A 19955-nucleotide genomic window follows, 5' to 3' on the forward strand; every position below is an offset into this window, starting at 1 on the left:
TCTGCCAGCTGGTACGAACCTACAACTTTAGCAATATTCCAGGTTAGCTCTCCTTTGTAACAAAGCAGCTTCCAAATGGAATGTTGATATAATATTTGATTTAGTTTTTTTTAAATATCTAAATTCATCCATACTGTGGGAATGAAGCACACATTAAACATAACAATGCTGAGAACAGGTTCATTAAAACTGTATAAAGCTATATAATACAGGGTTATCACAGAGCAAGCATCTGTATACAAGGGGATTTCCCCCTTTACGAAGTGCTTGCAGACTCCATGTGTGAATATCACCCAGTTTAGTTCACTTTGTTACTTCTCAGTTTTTAGCCTAACTCGTCACTTCTCCTCGCTGCAGGCAGAGAGAGCAGCCCCTGCCACCGCTCACAGCAGTCAAAACGGGGGCTCTGATTGAAAGTTCCTCTGCAGTAATTATCATCGTACACTTTCTATCAAGTGGTCAAACAAGTACACAATTTGTGTAGGACTTCATGTCCAGTAAGCAATAGTTTTAATGAATACTGTACCTCTTCTTTCACAGGCACCCCGACCACACCTGCATCTTTTTCCAGAGCTGACGCTTTTGTTTTTCTTCCTGCATTGGGTTTTTCAGCAGCTGTTTTTTTGGGTGCTTTTGGGGGTTTAGGTGGCTTTGGGGGTTTGGGCTCTTTCGGTTTGGCAGGTTTCTTTCTGGGTTTCGTCACTTTGCTCTCCGGTACCCACTCCTCCTCCTCCTCCTTTTTGTCTTCGTATTCTGTACTTCTGAAACCAGATTAATACAACAAGATGAAACTTTATAGTCAAGGAGACGTTTTTCAAAATAACCAATTATAAAATAAAAACAAAGCCGACCAATCTATAGATAAAACCACATAAAATGCGTGCTCAACAAAATACAGATCACAACTAGAGCAAGATTGCCATCTAGGGACTAAGAGAGTACTACATATACCCAACTGTAGGCTGCACCCTTTTTTTAAGTTCCCAAAGAGGATGTCGATTTTTAAATAATTTTACTTCACAATCAGCTTAATCTCCCCATCTTCTCACTTTGTTTAACACTGAAACATCTCTGAAGGCACAACAGGAGTAACCATCGCCGCCTCTGTGTTGTTCCACAGGCTCAGCCAGTGCCACAAAGCTCTCTGTGCTTTACAATGCCCCACTGAACTATGCCACTCAATGCCTACACTGTAGTGAATAGGTATCACACAGCATGTGGATTTATAGCTGGAAAGGATCATCTGTACAGCAAAGAAATCAAGTGCAGTGTGGAAGAGGGGGCTAGGCTATAGCCTAACTTTTCAGAGGTTGTTCAAATAAACGTGCAGGTACACAACACTATGGGTAGAACCCTAATTTACGAAAAAAGTTACATAAGGTACATAAATCCAGGACACCGAAGCGGAAGGGGGTTGTTAAAAGTTTAAACCCTCTTTAGAAATCCTATCTTCATTCAATAGGAAACACTGACAATATCACTACTATAGTATTGACAACCAATTAATATTGTGCATCTACTGCAGTAATAGTGTGCCTTTATCTAACCTGTGCTCAATGTACAGTGCTGCTGTAGGAATCTACATGGATGTGGAACCACAAGATTAAAAACAGTGATCTTCCCCAAAACCCGGACAATCCAGGGAAAGCGGGGACAGGTGGCAATCCTAGCGGCAGCCAGCATTTCTGGGGAACCTCTGTAGTCTGATGTTTTTTCTTTTCTTTTCTGGTGCATATTGTAACCAGTAGTACAAGGAAATAATGCATGCTTCAAAGAAACTTTTTATTTTATGGAAACTCCTCTGCGAGGCATAAACTAAATCCAGAACATGCACTGTGACGCTAATATTACCTTCATGTACTATTGAAATGTGTGTCAAGAAACTAGGCGTTTGTATTTCAGTGGTCGGTGGTCATAGGTTCAGCATGCACACTGGGCGCGCTTTTGTTAAGGCAAAGCAATAACGAATGTTCGTGCACATCGGTGATATGCTTTAGAATCTAACCCTTACGTGTTCAACAGTGACTCATCCTCGTCGTCCGAGTATTGCTTTTTGCACACCGTCACGCGAGGTCTTCGCATCATCTGCAAATCAAAAAATACATTTGACTGCAGGAGACAAGCAGAGGGTAGACCAAAGCACATGTAATACATTGTCGGGAGCACACACAAAAATAAAAACAGTTCAAGACAGTTGAGCTTGCGGTTAGGTTCTGTTTTTATTGATTTTGGTTCATGATGCGGCGAAGCTTGCAGATCCCCCAGTACAGAACAAGGCAAGTGGCTGACTTCTCCACAACACATCGTCATACCGTTACATCGCCGTAACAACGAAACAGATCCAACTCCAGGCATGTCCGAGTACGGTCCTGCTACGGTCCTGAGAATGCTCCATGTGTTTAAACATCTATCTATCTATCTATCTATCTATATAGATAGATAGATAGATAGATAGATAGATAGATAGATAGATAGATAGATAGATAAAATACAGCTTAGGTTTTAACCACGAATATACAGCCTATCTGTGCATCTACTGAGATTGAAGACTGCACGTAACTTCTCTGCCTGTTCAAATTTACCGCGTTTACAAAGGTAATGTATTTCAAAAGACGGCTGTAGCAAAATTTTAAAAAAACAACAACACATAAATGAATGAAACAGCCATTCTAAACCCATCTCCATGGTATATGATAGCTTTATTTCAGTACTCACTTTTATTTTGATATTCCAGCCACCTATCAATCACTCACTCAAACGCGTGCCCGAGGACACCTTTCGCGAGCGCTCCACGGGATTTCGTCTTCCGCAGACAAAGAGGAAAAGGGCAGTTCCAAAACCATACTTACTACTAACTAAACATTACGCCTTGCAGTACTCGACCATTAGCTGAAAGACAGATTAGAATGTATTGATAAAACTTACAAATGCGTGTCAGCAAGGCTTACGATGATTAGTCATTAAAATAATGTACAATGTACACCAAAGAGAACTCCCTCTTTTGAAATGGTACATTCCAAAGCCTTACCCCTTTCAAAGTCGTAGTGGCTTCATTCTTCACAGGGAACCAATCACACATGACTGAAAAAGCGTTTGCCATTCACAAAGCCGTACGTAGACACATTTCTCTACGATATGGGGAACCTCATGTCCAGTTGTTTTGAAACCTGATCCGTTACTGAGGATGTCACATTCTGGATTGACTGCCTGTACATCTGCCCATGTGCATCGGTCACACATTGTTGCATTGCATTTTGGCAACAGTTAAGATAACCTATCTGCTGGCTGGTAAAGGGTTTCTGAAACTCACAGAATACCCATAGCAAGTTTCATTATAACTGGACAAGCAGTTATTTACGTACATGTTAAACTGTACGTGCAATATTGCACTATTCTATAACGATATACAGTACACAGACAGACAGACCCCAGATAAACCATATCCATACATATAACCACGGATTCTACAGTGTGCATTAATCTGTGATAAAGAATGTCCATAGCAAGTTTCCTTATAGATACATGTTAAACTGTAAGTGAAGTATTCTGTAGTGATATAGATATAACCACGGATTCTACAATGTGCATTAACCTGTGATAAAGAATGTCCATAGCAAGTTTCCTTACTCAGGTTTTATCTTTAGATATATGTACAGCTGTAAAGTTTGAAACACTAACAAATTAAAATACTGTTTTGGTGCATTTACAGTACATCACTTGGATGAGTCACCTCATTGTTGAGTCACTTTCTACCACTAGATGGTGCAATATTCACACATTGTAAAGGACAGGCTGCTAGTCTGTCTGACATGTTCTGAACTAGTGAATTATGTATAACTATGAATACGATTTTGTCACGGAGCTCACGAAAATCGTGAATTTGAACAAATGTCCGTAAAATCTTGGAAATGGATGTAACAACACATTTGGCCAGGCACGTCCTTTATTTCCTTTAAAAATGCAGCATATGAGAAAGTGAAAAGCATGCAAATGAACATAGATCTCGGTTGTGATCGTCACATACATACAGCGCTTGATAATGTATTTATTTAAACATAAAAGTGGGTATGCATCTTAAAAAAATATTAATATTTGCATTTTACTTCTTGAAACTTTTTTCAAAGTGTACCCAAGTAGTCTGTTGAAAATAGATTCTCACTTTCTCTAACTAAACAAAATACTTCCGATTGCTGTTGCGCATCTTTTTATTTCCTGCAAACTGCAGATAAAACGAGAGGTTTATCTGTTTTGTGGTCTTTGTGATGCCCCACTTCTTGGACACGGCGCCTGCCTGTGTGGTTCGACTTTTCAACTCAGTTTGTTTCTGTTATTTTTAATCGGGCAGTGCTTTGTTGGCTACTCGGAAACAACCAATTGAAACGTCTTGTTCTTAGATATCGTGGCGGTGTCAAGAAGAACGCAAGACAAGGTTTCAATGCTAAACTTTTTTTTTTTTTTAATTTGTTTTAGCCTTAACAATCCCTTTAATAAAGCTGACGTCAGCCACCGCTCACGCTTCTACAAGTCGGCTCTCTTCTCTTCAGTGTTGCCAATATAGCGATTTTGTCGCTAGATCCAGCGACTTTTGGGATTCCCTAGCGACAAAAAAAATTGTCAAAGCGACTAGCGACAAATCTAGCGACTATCACTGACGACAACAAAGATTTTCAAATAAAGAAGTCGCCAGCTTGTATCATCACAATATAAGTCACACGCAGCTCAGGCTGTACAGTATTCTGAAAACAAAAAACAAACACAAAAATTTGGTTATTTTGAAAAACGTCTCCTTGACTATAAAGAGAACTATGCATAGCAGCTGAATTAACTGTAATTCTGTGTGGTTTAGAGTTTCATCTTGTTGTATTAATCTGGTTTCAGAAGAACAGAATGCGAAGACAAAAAGGAGGAGGAGGAGGAGTGGGTACCGGAGAGCAAAGTGACGAAACCCAGAAAGAAACCTGCCAAACCGAAAGAGCCCAAACCCCCAAAGCCACCTAAACCCCCAAAAGCACCAAAAAAAACACCTAAACACCCCAAAACACAAAAAACACCAAAAACACCTAAACACCCCAAAACACCTACCCACCAAAACACCAAAAACACCTAACCCCCTAAAACACCAAAAACACCTACCCCCCAAAATGTGGTTTTGTGGATTGGGGGTTGTGGCCACACGGATGTGGATAAACCTACCCCCCCCCCCCCCCCCCCCCCCCCCCCCCCCCCCCCCCCCCCCCCAGCCATTTGGGGGTTTTGTGGATGGGGGGGGTTTTTGTGTGTTGGGGGGGGTTTGTGTATTTGGGGGGGGCGTACACCCCAAAACACATGGGGGGCCCCCCCAAACACCTAACCCCCCCAAAACACCTAAGGTTTTGTGTATTTGCCCTAAGTTGTCTGTGGACCAGGGGTGGGGTTTGTGAAACACCCCCCCAGAAACACCTAAACCCCCAAAACACATAACCCCCCCAAACACCTAAACCCCCCAAAAACACCAAAAACACCTAAACCCCCAAAACACATAACCCCCCCAAACACCTAAACCCCCCAAAAACACCAAAAACACCTAAACCCCCAAAACACATAACCCCTCCCAAACACCTAAAAAACACCCCAAACCCCCAAAACACATAACCCCTCCCAAAAACCTAAACCCCCCAAAAACACCAAAAACACCTAAACCCCCAAAACACATAACCCCCCCAAACACCTAAACCCCCCAAAAACACCAAAAACCAAAAAAACACCTAAACCCCCAAAAAACAAAAAAACACCCCCCCCAAAAAAAACACCAAAAACACCTAAACCCCCAGAAACACCTAAACCCCCAAAACACATAACCCCTCCCAAACACCTAAACCCCCCCAAAAACATCTAAAACACCTAAACCCCCAAAATACCAAAACACCTAAAAACACCAAAAATACCTAAACCCCCAAAACACATAACCCCTCCCAAAAACCTAAACCCCCCAAAAACACCAAAAACACCTAAACCCCCAAAACACATACCCCCCCCCAAACACCTAAACCCCCCAAAAACACCAAAACACCAAAAACACCTAACCCCCTAAAACACCATAAACACCTACCCCCCGTGGTTTTTTTGTGTTAAAACCCCCCAAAACAAAACCCCCAAAAAAACCTGGTGCAAAAAAAAAAAAAAAAAAAAAAAAAAAAAAACACATCAAAAAAACATCAAAAACACCTAAACCCCCAGAAACACCTAACCCCACCAAAACACCAAAAAAATCAAAAAGCCTGCATTATACAGTATTCTAAAAACAAAAAAGCAAAACAAAACAAAAGAAAGATTGATGGCCTTTCCATGACCTTTCCATTCATTCTTGTTTTTTTTTCCACAACTCGCCCTTGAGATGTACAAAAAAATCTAAGTGTCAAAAATGTATCGTTAATTATGACAAAACTGCAACGCACTGTGTGGTGAGGTTTTACCATTACACTGTACTGACCTATCAACATTGTAGATGCTGTAGGTGCAACCTCATGTCATGAATGAATATAAATACGTATCTAAAACCTTGTTCATGACATCACCCGTGCTGCTTTCAGTCTTCTCATTGTCGTTGGGAAGATATATATATATATATATATATATATATATACACACAGTGCCTATGGAAAGTCTACACCCCCTTTCAAAATGTTCACCTTTAGTTGCCTTTTAGTTTTGTTTTTTTAATTTACCTACACATCCTACCCAACAACTTCCAAGTGAAAAAAAAAATTCTAGAAGTTTGTAGAAAACTACTTAAAAATAAAAACTGAAATAGCTTGGTTAAAAAAAGTGTCCACCCCCCCCCCCCCCCCCCCCCCCCCCCCCCCCCCTCCCCCCTGTAATAGCAATCCTAAATTAGCTCAGGTGTAACCAATCACCTTCAAAATCACACATCAAGTGGTCTCCACCTGTGTTAAATTGTTGTGATTCACATGATTACAGGATAAATTCAGCTGTTCCTGTAGGTTCCCTCTGATGGGTAATGCATTTCAAAGGAAAGACTCAACCATGAGCACCAAGGCGCTTTCAAAAGAACTGCGGGACATAGTTGTTGAAAGGCACAGATCAGATCAAATATCAAAGGACTTGAATATCTCTTGGCGCACGGTCAAGATGATTATTAAGAAGTGGAAGGTGTATAGCACCACCAAGACCCTGCCTAGATCAGGCCGTCCCTCCAAACTGGATGACCAAGCAAGAAGGAGTCTGATCAGAGAGGCTACCAAGAGACAATGGCAACTTTGCAAGAACTACAGAACAACAATATCCCAAGCACTCCACAAATCTGGCCTGTATGGTAGGGTGGCAAGAAGGAAGCCATTGCTCAAGAAAGCCCACCTTGAATCCCGTTTGAAGTTTGCAAAAAAAAACACTCAGGAGATTCTGTAGCCATGTGACAAAAAGTTGTGTGGTCTGACGAAACTAAAGTGGAATTTTTTGACCTAAATGCAAAGCGTTATGTTTGGCGCAAACCCAACACTGTGCATCACCCAAAGAACACCATCTCTACTGTGAGCAAATACATAAATAAAACTTTGTCTCCATGTTCTTTAATTATACAGAACCTCTATGCAGTATTTAATTCAATGCTGTCACAAGTTTGCTTACATTTTGTTACTGTGACTTCTACACCTGTAAATCGCCTTGGATAAGGGTGTCTGCCAAGTACATGATTAATAATAATAATAATAATAATAATAATAATAATAATAATAATAATAATAATTATAATAATAATAATAATGGAATTACAAATGCAGAACACACAGAAACGATGTGTAAAGAACCCTGTTCTGTGTGTGCAGATTATACGATTGGCTGCTGTGTGTCAAGGCAACCGATTCCATATTTGACGTTATCTTTTCATGTGTCATCCTGTGCAAAACCCCACAGGTGTGATTAATAATATCCCCGTGCACAATGTACTGAACACACTGTGGTTTGTTAGGATATTACTAACAAGTGAGGATCTATAATAATAATAATAATAATAATAATAATAATAATAATAATAATAATAATAATAATAATAATAATAATAATAATACCACAGACACAGTTTAATGTAATAACATCTGCGCTTTGTATCCCCCCAGTGGCGTTGGAGGGTGCTATTCATTCATTTCGCCTCCTACCACTCCCTTTTGACACACACCCATCCCACTGACAGGTGTTGTATGTTCAGATCGCACTCAGAACCCATCACCATCTCGCTGACCGCACTGTGGTATTACAGTTACCGACAGGTCCCCGTTTTCTCCCTGCGCTGATCTCAGCCTAACTCCCCCACCAGGCAGGAAAGCGCTCTGAAAAAAAAACAAAACAAAAAAAACCCGACGTGTTTTGCGCATTTCCTCCGTCAACATTACAGAAAAAGAGGCAGGGTGCAGGAAACCAACAGCAGAAGCAACAGTAAGCGCCAGCAAGCAGGCAGCCTGGGAGCTGCAGGGACACAAACCAATGGTTGTTGTTCTTCATGTTATATTATTTTTTTTAAAAACCAGCTGGATCGTGAAGAGAAGAAGCGTCCCCATGCACGCAAACGAGCTAGACTCTGGATTCGGTCCATCGCTGAGACTAGGAAGACGTGGATCTTAGAACCCGAACGCCCGTGAAGAATTTTTGCTTTGGGATCGTTTTTTTTTTTTTTTTTTTTTTTTTTTTTTTTTTTTTCTGTTATACAGACTGTGAAAGAAAATAGGCTTGTTGGTTTTGTTTATTTTTATTTATTTATTTTTTTTTATCTTGACTGTATTTTATTTTATTTGCTGCACTGTAGCATTTGTGTGTGTGTGTTTTTGTGGGAAAACCCAATGGTTCCGTTAATTCTGCTTTATCTACATGATCAGCTGTGGTTTCTTTATGATACAGACTGAGAAAAACTAAAACAAAAAACAACAAAATCACGTTGAACGTATCATCGACCTTGGAGCGTTTGTGTTTAGTGTTCTGCATTTGATTTGTGAGTGTGCGTGTGATACAGAGTGAAACGGGACTGCTGTTTTCTGTTATAAACCCGACAAGAATCATCATATATTCACAGGGTGTCGCAAGAGCAAAATAACAATATAATAATCTTATTCCCGAGTGAGGGAAGTTAATTATTGTTTATTGACATTTCAGGATGCATTTAATAGTGCATAAATAAAATACAACAACACTACAGTGGAAGAAAAAAAAAATCCGCCAGGAATACAACTGCGTTCTCCCATAATAATAATAATAATAATAATAATAATAATAATAATAATAATAATAATAAATCAGCCATCACCATGGTGGTTTTTAATGGCTTATTAAAGATCAAGATATGTGAGGCTCTGGCCCTCAAGCCCACTGCTTGGTCACTGAGGCACGCTGTCGGACCGAGGACACAGACGTTTCTTTTGGACACTTATATCGCCCTGAATGTGGACGAGTCGCGGGTCGGGCAGACATCGACCAAACAGAAGACCAACAGCCCCGCCTGGAACGATGAGTTTGTCACCGAGGTCCGGGCTGGGAGGAAGATCGAGCTGTCGGTGTTTCACGATGCTCCTATTGGATACGATGACTTCGTGGCCAACTGCGTCATCCAGTTTGAAGACCTGCTGCAGAACGGCAGCAGGCACTTCGAGGACTGGGTAGGCTTGCATCTTCCTTTGTTTAGATCTGTAAAACGTGTTTTATTTTATTTGGCATTGGATGCAGAGAACATTGGCAGTTCGCAATATACAGTAGGTATTTTGTTTTTCAAGGAAAAAAAAGATCTTCAGGCTGAGCTAAAACCGTGCCTGTTATTTAGTTTTGAGCGACCACCTGATGTAAGCTGATATTGCTAGTCTCACGTGTTGAAGTTACCTGCAAACGCACATGTGTACAGTGTTTCGTGAGCACACCCACAGAAGAGGTAAGCACATGGCCTGTCATAAACGTAAAGCCCTTGAAGTACGCGAGGCGAACGCTAGCGTGGTAATGACATACACAATGGAGAGTCTTATGTAAGAACACATATTTAACGCAGCCACGCCATACACCACATCACGCAAGTGGACCCGCAGACCTAGCCACGATTATTCTTATACTTTTGACACAGTTGTGTGAATTCATGGCATCATGCCAGCCGTGAGTCCTAGCAGGAGCCAGACCACTGCCACGTGACTGTTGTGATCTAATTAGGTTCACTGATTCTATTGCAGATTGTCCAATAAATTCACCCTGCAATGCCCATTTGTGTATATATGATACAGTGCTAAGCCACCCCTCTTTTATTATTATTTTTAAATCCAGCCTCACAAACCAGAAAAAAGTGTTTGTACAAGAAGCAGAATCTAGTTACATACATACAGCAGTGTTTCTCATTTCAGAAATGTCTCTCAGTTCTCATGTCACACCCTCCTTTGTATTGGTTGCACAGTGGCTGACAACTTTCTGCCCACCTGTCTGATTTGAGACTTGGAAAGTAGATCATTAGTAGGTCCTGGTATTCTCAGTGCTGATTGCTAGTGTAATACAGTGTAATATGACGTGCTTAGGTTTGTTAGCACAGTGGATAAGGCTTCTGTCCTGCTGTCTGTGTCAGGGCATGCATATTATAGCAGGCTGCTCAGTAGAACCCATGTCAGGGAAGCAGAGTGCTCCACCTGCTGTTTTCTAATGACCTTGTACCAGGTGTGGATGATGGGAACTGTTCAAGGTGTATTCATGCACTGCTAAAAGAAGAACGCCTGCAAGAATGGAGCAAGTCAAACAGTCATTTTAAGAACTGTTGAAACCCTTACTGTGCGATGACATTTAGCTGTGAAGCTCCTTCACTTTGGAACTCTTGTTTGGAGTGATGAGACAGTACTTTTTCATTGTTTGTCCTTTTACGAGCTGGGAGTTTAGCACCATTTTGGTTTGTTATGTTTTTGTAAAGGGCACTCGGCTGCTTGTACATGAGGGAAGCTACAGTATATACATGAAATTCACATGGTACGGTATGGTAAGGTATACAGACCTGGAAAACAATGTTAGTGTTTACCAATTAAGAAAATAATTGGTTCCATTAAGAAATTGAGAACTTGGGTGGAATGAAGACACTTTGGCTCTCCAGGAGCAGGGCTGGCCACCCCTGAGAGCAGTTTAAGCCACTCAGGGTGTGAGCATGATTAGGCCTGCCATAGCTCTTTCTCTCTCAAGTCTCCTTAACTAAGTTCAGGTGGGCCTGAACAAGCTGGCTGTAAACTGAAGCCGTCTGGAACTGCAGTGCTAGAGTACTTTTCATTCCTGGAAGCTAGTGTAAAATGTTTTTGCTGCAGCATGGCTGTAGGCATGCAGATACTGATCTGTGCAGATAAGGCATGTGATATCTTTGTGGGAGGATGCAATGAGCTTCTCTGCTGCTCTTCTGATAAGAACATCCCATCCATGCTAATGCTTCTGTGTCACTTATCTGAATTTTCACATTAAGAGGCTGGTTTCACAAACCCTGATTAGCACTAATCTAGGACGACCTTGAGAGGTAGTGTTAGGTAGTCCAAGATTAATGCTAATTGGGGTCTTAGTATGATTTGGTTGCTATGCAACAAGATGCCACAGTTCTGAAGTGATCACGTGTACAACATTACTGTATAGTTCAACCTTCTGTGTGCTCAACTTTATCAGAAAGGAGACTTTGGCTTGTTGACAGTCCAGTTTGTTTGTGTTCCCCAAAGTAGTTTCAGGTGGAGGGGCGCAAGCTTGTGAAACTGGCGTCTCTCGAGTCAAATAGACATCCTTCTGCTTCTACATGCAGCTATAGTTATAAATCGCATCTTCAACTAAGAACTGTATAACTCAGGAAACAATGGAAGAGAAAGTCTTTTTTTAATTATGCAATTACAATTTTACAGGAAATTTAGTAATTCATGTATAATATAATAAATAAATAATTAAAAGCACATAAAGTGTAAATTATCCAATTGGTTTACTGTACGTTAGTTTAACTGGGTGAGACAAAAGGGTTAAACATTGGCTCATAGTTTTACAACCGCATTGCCCTCAGACAGTCACATTAAGCTGGGGTCTGGAGTTCACCTCCTATCGCTGTTTTGTTGTTTAATAGCTAGTGTCTGACATGATGCTCTTAATAATGTAATTAAATGAGCAAAACAATATCTGTTTTTGAGTGTACCAGTTGTAAAGAGCCCTCCTGATGTGTTTAGTTGACTAATATTTAGCCTTTGTGACAATTCATCACCAGACCCAGGAGACACATAAGCAAGCTGTCATGCAGTGTATTGAAAGCATTCCTGTCAGGCAGCACTTGCACAGTGTTGGGGTTCAAATGCCTCCTTTGTTATCAGCACTCCATGAAGCAGACAGTGAGTTATGCCTCTGTAATGCTTATTAGGTGCGGGTTATGGTACAAAGACCTGTACCTGGTGTGTTTCCGTCAGCACTGTGAAACCAGTTTGGACAACTGAACCTCATCTCCAATATCAAACTGGGGCTGCTTGCCTACCACCGATTTCAGCTACTGCTAAATGATAAACAGAGGTCAAAGATGGCCTTTATGTACCACATATAATCACTATGTGACTCTGTGTTTGTCTGCTGCTTTAAGCTCAACCTGCCTTTAGCATCCTTCACTTTCACTGTTCATTACTGGGAGGGGAGCCTCAATGCTGACTGGTTTGATGTGGGTACAGTACGCTGCTGATGGAGAACAATTGGACTGAGGGGCATGCATTGCACTTTAAGATTCACAATGAGATGATTGCTGTGAAATGGAGACAGCTGTGGTATTGATGCTCTCTCCAGTCTGCTTTCTGTATTTGATGTAAAGCAGGAGAATGCAGTCAGGGTTCTTCATCTGCACCGAGTGCAGGCAGTGAGGATGCACATGGATTAACTCCATGGCGACCGCTTCCTGCAGACTTACTGCACTTGCTATTAAATCAAATCACTGTGGGTGGCGGCTTTTTTTTATTACCGATAGTCCTTGACCTATAACACTGCCTCCCTCCCCCTCCCTACCAGACAGGCAAAGCAGGTGTTCCATGTCTGACGCTGCTTTGAAAGATCAGGGCTGGTGTGATGCGGAGACAGGAGCGAGCAGTGTCAGTCTTGCAGGACAGGGAGGTTCCCCTCCTAGGGTTGGCTGCGGACAGTTGCTTGTTCCTGTGTGGAGAGCAGGTTCACCACGGCACAGCCCATACATCAGATAGTTGCTTGTAAGGTTCAACACGGCACGGGTCATACTTTGCAGCCATAGCTGGGTAGAAAGCTGCAATTGACATTATGGAATCATATGGTGATTCAGCAGTGTACTCCTCACAAACACTGTTATACAGCACCGGCATCTCTTTCCAATCACCGTTTGTACGTTTTTACATATTTCTTATGCATTCCTCTTTTGTTTGTTTAAAACTTGAATTCTTCTTCTTCTACAACTGCTAATAACTCATAAACTGTTTGAGATACCGACTTTGTATTTTCAGTGTAAGAGAAACTCCTTGGGCATTATCTTAACGAAACATTTAACTTTCACCTCCGACCTAAGATGGCTGTTATATTGAGGTCGAGACTGTGTTTTCTAGGTGATGAAGACGCTTTGAGATATTGGATTCATATCTGGTGCACAGCTGTGTTTTGTGATTCTTTCAGTCAAGTTTGATAGTGACGTGGTTATTATACCTTTAGGCATGACAAACACTGTCTTCACTGTTTTGAACGTTTGTATATGTTGGTTTCTGTTGGTTGACTGCATCTGCTGTACAGATGCACAGTAGAATCTCTGATCTGCTGTACAGGTGCGCAGTAGAATCTCTGTTCTGCTGTACAGATGCACAGTAGAATCTGTGATCTGCTGTACAGGTGCGCAGTAGAATCTGTGATCTGCTGTACAGGTGCGCGGTAGAATCTCTGATCTGCTGTACAGATGCGCAGTAGAATCTCTGTTCTGCTGTACAGATGCACAGTAGAATCTTTGATCTGCTGTACAGGTGCGCAGTAGAATCTCTGATCTGCTGTACAGATGCACAGTAGAATCTTTGATCTGCTGTACAGGTGCGCAGTAGAATCTTTGATCTGCTGTACAGATGCGCAGTAGAATCTGTGATCTGCTGTACAGGTGCGCGGTAGAATCTCTGATCTGCTGTACAGATGCACAGTAGAATCTTTGATCTGCTGTACAGGTGCGCAGTAGAATCTCTGATCTGCTGTACAGATGCACAGTAGAATCTTTGATCTGCTGTACAGATGCACAGTAGAATCTTTGATCTGCTGTACAGGTGCGCAGTAGAATCTCTGTTCTGCTGACAGGTGTGCAGTAGAATCTCTGAACCAGTGGTTCTGTACCCAGACTAAAGTTCTAGTTCTCAAGGGAACATGGGTCATAGGCAGGTTCCTCTATATAATAATCTTTTAAACCACAAAAGGGAGACACTTCTTTAAAGACAAAGGCAGCTTGTACAGAAATAACTTTCTCATATACACTGCTGTGCAAAAGTCTTAGACATGTTGCATTGTTCTACTGTGATGCATTATGAGCATCAACAATTTACTGAAAGCCTCCACTAGTGTTTTCTACTATTATAACAACCTTGAATATTTAAAGAAGGAAAACATTTAGTGAAACAGCTCGCATCACTTGATTTTCATGGTGTTGGATCTGAAGCATAATCAGCAAGTACAGAGAAACATCATCTGTAATTGACAAACCCAGGACTGGACGACGCAAAAAGAAGTCTTACAAGGATGAGCAATACTTGAAGATAATATCCTTAAAGAATAGAAAGAAGACAAGCGTTAAATTGACAACAGAACTGGCAGAAGGGACAGGTGTCGTTGTCAGGTGTATGAAAATAAGTTGTTTTATTGTAAATTCACTACCACACTCCTCTCCTATTTTAACAGTCATTGTTAGTCAAATAAATTGGCTTCAAATGAAAACAATTCAACAACCACAACAATTATTATGTTTGTAAAATAGCAATTCCAGTTCATTCAAAGGAACTGGGATTGGAATTGGGAATTGATTTTAAAAGGGATTTGGAAATTGAATTGATATTAAAAAACAGGAATTGACCCCAACCCTGTTCTATTGTATTGTATTGTATTGTGTCTCCGATTGTGGATTGCTTCTGTATATCCCTGTCTCTCTGCAGCATTATCACTTACCTAGTTATTAACCTGCTCTAGAAGTAGGACACCCAGCTTTACAACATGATCTTCTTACCTGGCGCCCTGCCTTCTCAGTTAGCCTGAGTGCCCACCAAACTGTCAATAAGAAAATGAAGCTGAGAGCTTGAGCTTAAGTGAAAAGGAAAGTTAGCCTGATAGGAAAACAGAAAAGATTTACAGTGTAATGATTAACATTAACCCTTTCATGCGTGGAGACCTCATTATGCGAGAGGTACACAAACTATCTTCTAGTCTTTATATATATATATATATATATATATATATATATATATATATATATATATATATATATATATATATATATATATGGGGACATATAGAGGATGCAAATGCATGATAGCCTCACATGAGGATGCCATTTTTCCCCATATAAAGCAATGGGAAAAAACTGAAATACTGTATATTTATTATGTGTCCAAAACTACTTCTTTTGTCAGGTATTTTCAATATTTATTCATGAAAGGGTTAATATCTAGAGCCTGAAGACAGAACTTTGATTGAAAAATAATATTTAACTAAAGAATAAAGAATTAAATGTACATTTCATTTTCTTCTTTTTTCCCCATTACCTTTTTTTGATGATTGGAAGTATTCTAAATTGTTCTTATTGCAATTACTGTGATAAGGTGCTGTAGATATACAGTAGTGTTCAGAAGTTTGGAAACATTACATTATTTACAGTGAACCACTGTGGAAACGACCTTGTCTAGGATGCCAGGTCGAGGTGTTCTGGGAGGCACTGTAACGAACGACCTTGTCTAGGATGTCAGGTAGAGGTATGCTGGGAGGCACTGTGGAAACGATCTTGTCTAGGATGTCAAGTAGAGGTGTTCTGGTAGGCACTGTAACGAACGACCTTGTCTAGGATGTCAGGTAGAGGTGTGCTGGGAGGCACTGTGGAAACAATCTTGTCTAGGATGTGAGGAAGAGGTGTGCTGGGAGGCACTGTAACGAACGACCTTGTCTGGGATGTCAGGTAGAGGTGTGCTGGGAGGCACTGTGGAAACAATCTTGTCTAGGATGTGAGGAAGAGGTGTGCTGGGAGGCACTGTAACGAACGACCTTGTCTAGGATGTCAGGTAGAGGTGTGCTGGGAGGCACTGTAACGAACGACCTTGTCTAGGATGTCAGGTAGAGGTGTGCTGGAAGGGACTGTGGAAACGACCTTGTCTAGGATGTCAGGTAGAGGTGTTCTGGAAGGGACTGTGGAAACGACCTTGTCTAGGATGTCAGGTAGAGGTGTGCTGGAAGGGACTGTGGAAACGATCTTGTCTAGGATGCCAGGTAGAGGTGTTCTGGAAGGGACTGTGGAAACGACCTTGTCTAGGATGTCAGGTAGAGGTGTGCTGGAAGGGACTGTGGAAACGATCTTGTCTAGGATGCCAGGTAGAGGTGTGCTGGGAGGCACTGTAACGAATGACCTTGACTAGGATGCCAGGTAGAGGTGTGCTGGAAGGGACTGTGGAAACAACCTTGTCTAGGATGTCAGGTAGAGGTATGCTGGGAGGCACTGTAACAAACGACCTTGTCTAGGATGCAGGCTTTGAATCCAGCCTGGGGAATAGCAGGTGAAGTGACTTCTTCTGTCAGAAATGAAAATGTGTTTTATTGTTCTGAATATAAGTTTGAGAAACCTCCTTGCAGGAAAAAAAAAGTGCTGTACTGTATAGGCATAAAAAGCAAGGCTGTTAGTGGCGTGTTCTGTTTGAAAAGGCCATCTGGCTGGCACTGTGCTTTACTGCCCAAGCGATTCCTCTTCTGTACTTAACTGGGGCATTCCTTTTCAATTAAAAACAGAAAATAACAGAAACATGGAACAAACAGCAACACAGACTTCCGAGGGAGCGCCGCTTCAGAAGTTAAAAACCAGCGCGAGTTCAAGAACACGTTAACAAACAGCCACGCAGACTTCGAGAGGGAGGTTCAGAAGTTATAAACCAGCACGTTAACAGGGGCTAATGATTGCAGCACAGTCAGTGCAGTGTGAATCCAGGTGAATTGCAAGCTTGCCCCTGGTGGAATCGCAGCATGCTGTGTTGGCTGCTTTGGGTTCACGTCGGTCCTACACCTGGGTGTATTACCCCCTCGGCCATGTATTTTATTTATTTATTTATTGTTCATAGTGGTATTCCTCTTTTGTGCCACTGGTCCTTATGGAGGGAGGGTGGAATCTGAGTATCACCTGCATTGTGCAGCGGATTGGATGAGGAGTTCCTTTATACAGCTTTAACAGTAATTCTGCACTGTTTTCCCATGCCTTTACTATGATAATACAATGCATTTACAATGTATTTTAACTTGCTTGACCATACTTTTCTGTACTTTACTGTGTGTTCACTATGCTTTAATACATAACCTTTCTATATGATAAACTTTTATAATAGTTAACTGGGAATCACTAAAAATAAACAGATTTAAATGAATGTGGGTGATGTAGGCAGAATGACTTCTAGTACCTCACTCATTTTACGTTGGTAAATGTGCAACATTGAGAAAGTTGTGCCAGTGTAAATGCTGCTAGCAGCGGTCAGAATTGTTACAGCTTTCTGATATTTACTAGACATGCACATTATTAGATTGCCCTCTATCTATAATGTTGAGTAAGTGAAGAAGGGGCTGAGGGGCATTAAAGACTAAGTAAAAAAGCAAGAAAAGAGCGAAATAGCTGGTTACAGCTTAAGAGAGGCAGAGTAGAAGGTGGCAGGCTATTAGAATGTAATCCATGTTGTTCCATCGGAATGATCTAATCAGTGATAGGTCTGGATGTGAAACTTCAGTGTAACTTTCTTCTAATCAAACTCCAGTAAATGGCTGATTCCTAAACAGAAGCGGATAAATAAAAAAGTGTGGTGTTTTTGTCCCTTTTTTTTTTAGATTGCAAGTTGAATTGTTCTAGAAAGGCACAAAGACGAGAGCGAGGGAAATGAACACAGATGCTTTGGGCAGTCTGTTATCTCTTAAGTGTTGATTGTATGCGCTTGCTGGCTCACTGACCTCTGATTGCACGCTCCCCAGTGAATGAAGAGGTGGTTTGCAACAACAAGGGCATTGTGCTGCGTTAAGGAAGAAGTGCTGCTCCTTGCTGCTGTCTTTAATATCACGCAACTGCAGAGCGAATTACCCTTTTCAGAATATATAGCTGGTGCTAAAAAGCATTGATTCTCATCTTCCACATGCATTCACTGGGGGCTTTTCCAGGCTTGCTTGACCTTTGATGCCATGAACAGGTGAATTGTGGGTTTGGGAGTGGAAAGGGGCGGCAGATTACTGAGGGTCCCACTTTGCACTTTACTGTATATGTACTGTATCTAAGGCCTGGAGTATTGGCATTCAGATCCACTACAGTAGCATTGTTTTTTATGAAAATTGCTGATGTAATACATACTACTGTATGAGTCACAGGCAATCCAAGGTACAGTATTATTGATACAGTCTTATTAAATAAAATAACAACAACTTGTTTTGCTTAGTTGTACAGTACCAATGCTTTGTTGCTGTTGAATGATTCTCTACATGAGACCTGTGCAGCAAATCTACCAGTTAACAGGGATCAATAATCTGAACCCATGATTCTGAATAAAATATATAATGGGAAGGTATACCCCATTTAGGAAATATTTGGATGTTACCAGGGAGCTCCCCTAAACCCGTTGTTTAGAAAGATGCAGGGTATTAATGCTTGTGACGGGGTAGCCGTCTGCCGTGTGGGTGCGTGCATTCGCTGCTGAGTGACAGGCAGGAGATTCCAGATGGAGGGTGAAGTTGATATGCCCCCCGCAGGGGAACAGAATTTATTTACATATCAACACACTGAACAGCTTGCGTGACACTACCAGCAACGGCAGCGCACGGAGCAAATACAACACAGTGTATGAAAACTGGTGAGATCTACAATATCTGAACTGATCTTCTCTGTTCAATAATATCTAACGGTGCTGATAAAGAGTTAGAGCAGATGTGTGATGGGTGGATATGTCACTGGTGGATACTCAGCAGATAACTGTATGTATTTCACCAGTTGGAAACCTTTCCCTGGTACAAGATCCTCCCTGGAGGTGGTGTTGAATTAGTGCCCAGTTTTGATGTCATATTAATATTTCCTGAGCATTACCCCTCCCTTGTTTTCCTCAGCAGTAATATAGAAACCTTCTGTTTCACTGTAACGCTGCAGTCCCTGCACAGAGGTTACTGTGGCTGTTTGTTCATTGCGTGCACGGTCCAAGAAGTCCTGAATTAAGACGTGCTTTGAATGATAACTATGGATGGCTTGGGTGCTAGGGTTGGCATGTCTCTCACACCATGCCGTACAAACACACACAGTAATTTATTGTGTGCCGCTCGCAGCGGTCTGGAAAGTGTGGGTGTGAGTCTGAAACAATTTCAAACCACAAGAGCAGTGCAGATAGTACAAACGCGCCTTACAGCTTAACCACAAGCTGAAAGAATTGTCCCTGCAGCACTGGTTAGTTTGTGGGAGTGGACTGTAAATAGTTATTCTTTCTGTCGCTGAAAGATGTATAACACTACCCATCCTTACTGTAACATGTCTGGGTCCTTTTTAATGATCTAAACTGATGCATAAAGCACATGTGGTGGAGGACAGGGTAGGCTGCAGAAGAAGAGCTGTGAAACTCATGATAGTGCCGTGTGATAAGAACCTGTCTGCATTTTGCAGATTTTTTTTTTTTTTTAATCTATGGGGAGGATTGGCCTAGATAGATGACACTGGTATTATTTTAATGCTTGTTTACCAGGCTTTCATACAAAATTTATAATTTGACTTCAGCCATTGA

At 41.4% G+C, this 19955-nt stretch overlaps 2 protein-coding genes across 4 annotated transcripts in view; one reads left to right on the plus strand and one right to left on the minus strand.

The window, feature by feature from the left end:
• The window catches only part of LOC121316680 (S1 RNA-binding domain-containing protein 1-like), a 96795-nt gene extending 93976 nt beyond the window's left edge, over positions 1-2819 (minus strand). Inside the window, exons 1-3 of one of the 2 annotated variants that reach the window (XM_041251736.1) lie at positions 2716-2819; positions 2012-2085; positions 527-761 (exon numbers count right to left, since the gene is read on the minus strand). In XM_041251736.1, the coding sequence (XP_041107670.1) occupies positions 527-761; positions 2012-2085 (309 nt within the window). In that variant the 5' untranslated portion in view covers positions 2716-2819. The remainder of the gene's footprint in view (positions 1-526; positions 762-2011; positions 2086-2715) is intronic. The other variant, XM_041251735.1, reaches the window with a different exon arrangement.
• A 5958-nt stretch (positions 2820-8777) lies between these two features.
• LOC121316681 (protein kinase C epsilon type) overlaps positions 8778-19955 on the plus strand; it is a 163359-nt gene continuing 152181 nt past the window's right edge. For both annotated transcript variants that reach the window (XM_041251737.1, XM_041251738.1), the window contains exon 1: positions 8778-9638. In XM_041251737.1, the coding sequence (XP_041107671.1) occupies positions 9291-9638 (348 nt within the window). In that variant the 5' untranslated portion in view covers positions 8778-9290. The remainder of the gene's footprint in view (positions 9639-19955) is intronic.

The sequence above is a fragment of the Polyodon spathula genome, chromosome 6 (assembly GCF_017654505.1).
Source record: "Polyodon spathula isolate WHYD16114869_AA chromosome 6, ASM1765450v1, whole genome shotgun sequence".
Taxonomy (NCBI): Eukaryota; Metazoa; Chordata; class Actinopteri; order Acipenseriformes; family Polyodontidae; genus Polyodon; species Polyodon spathula.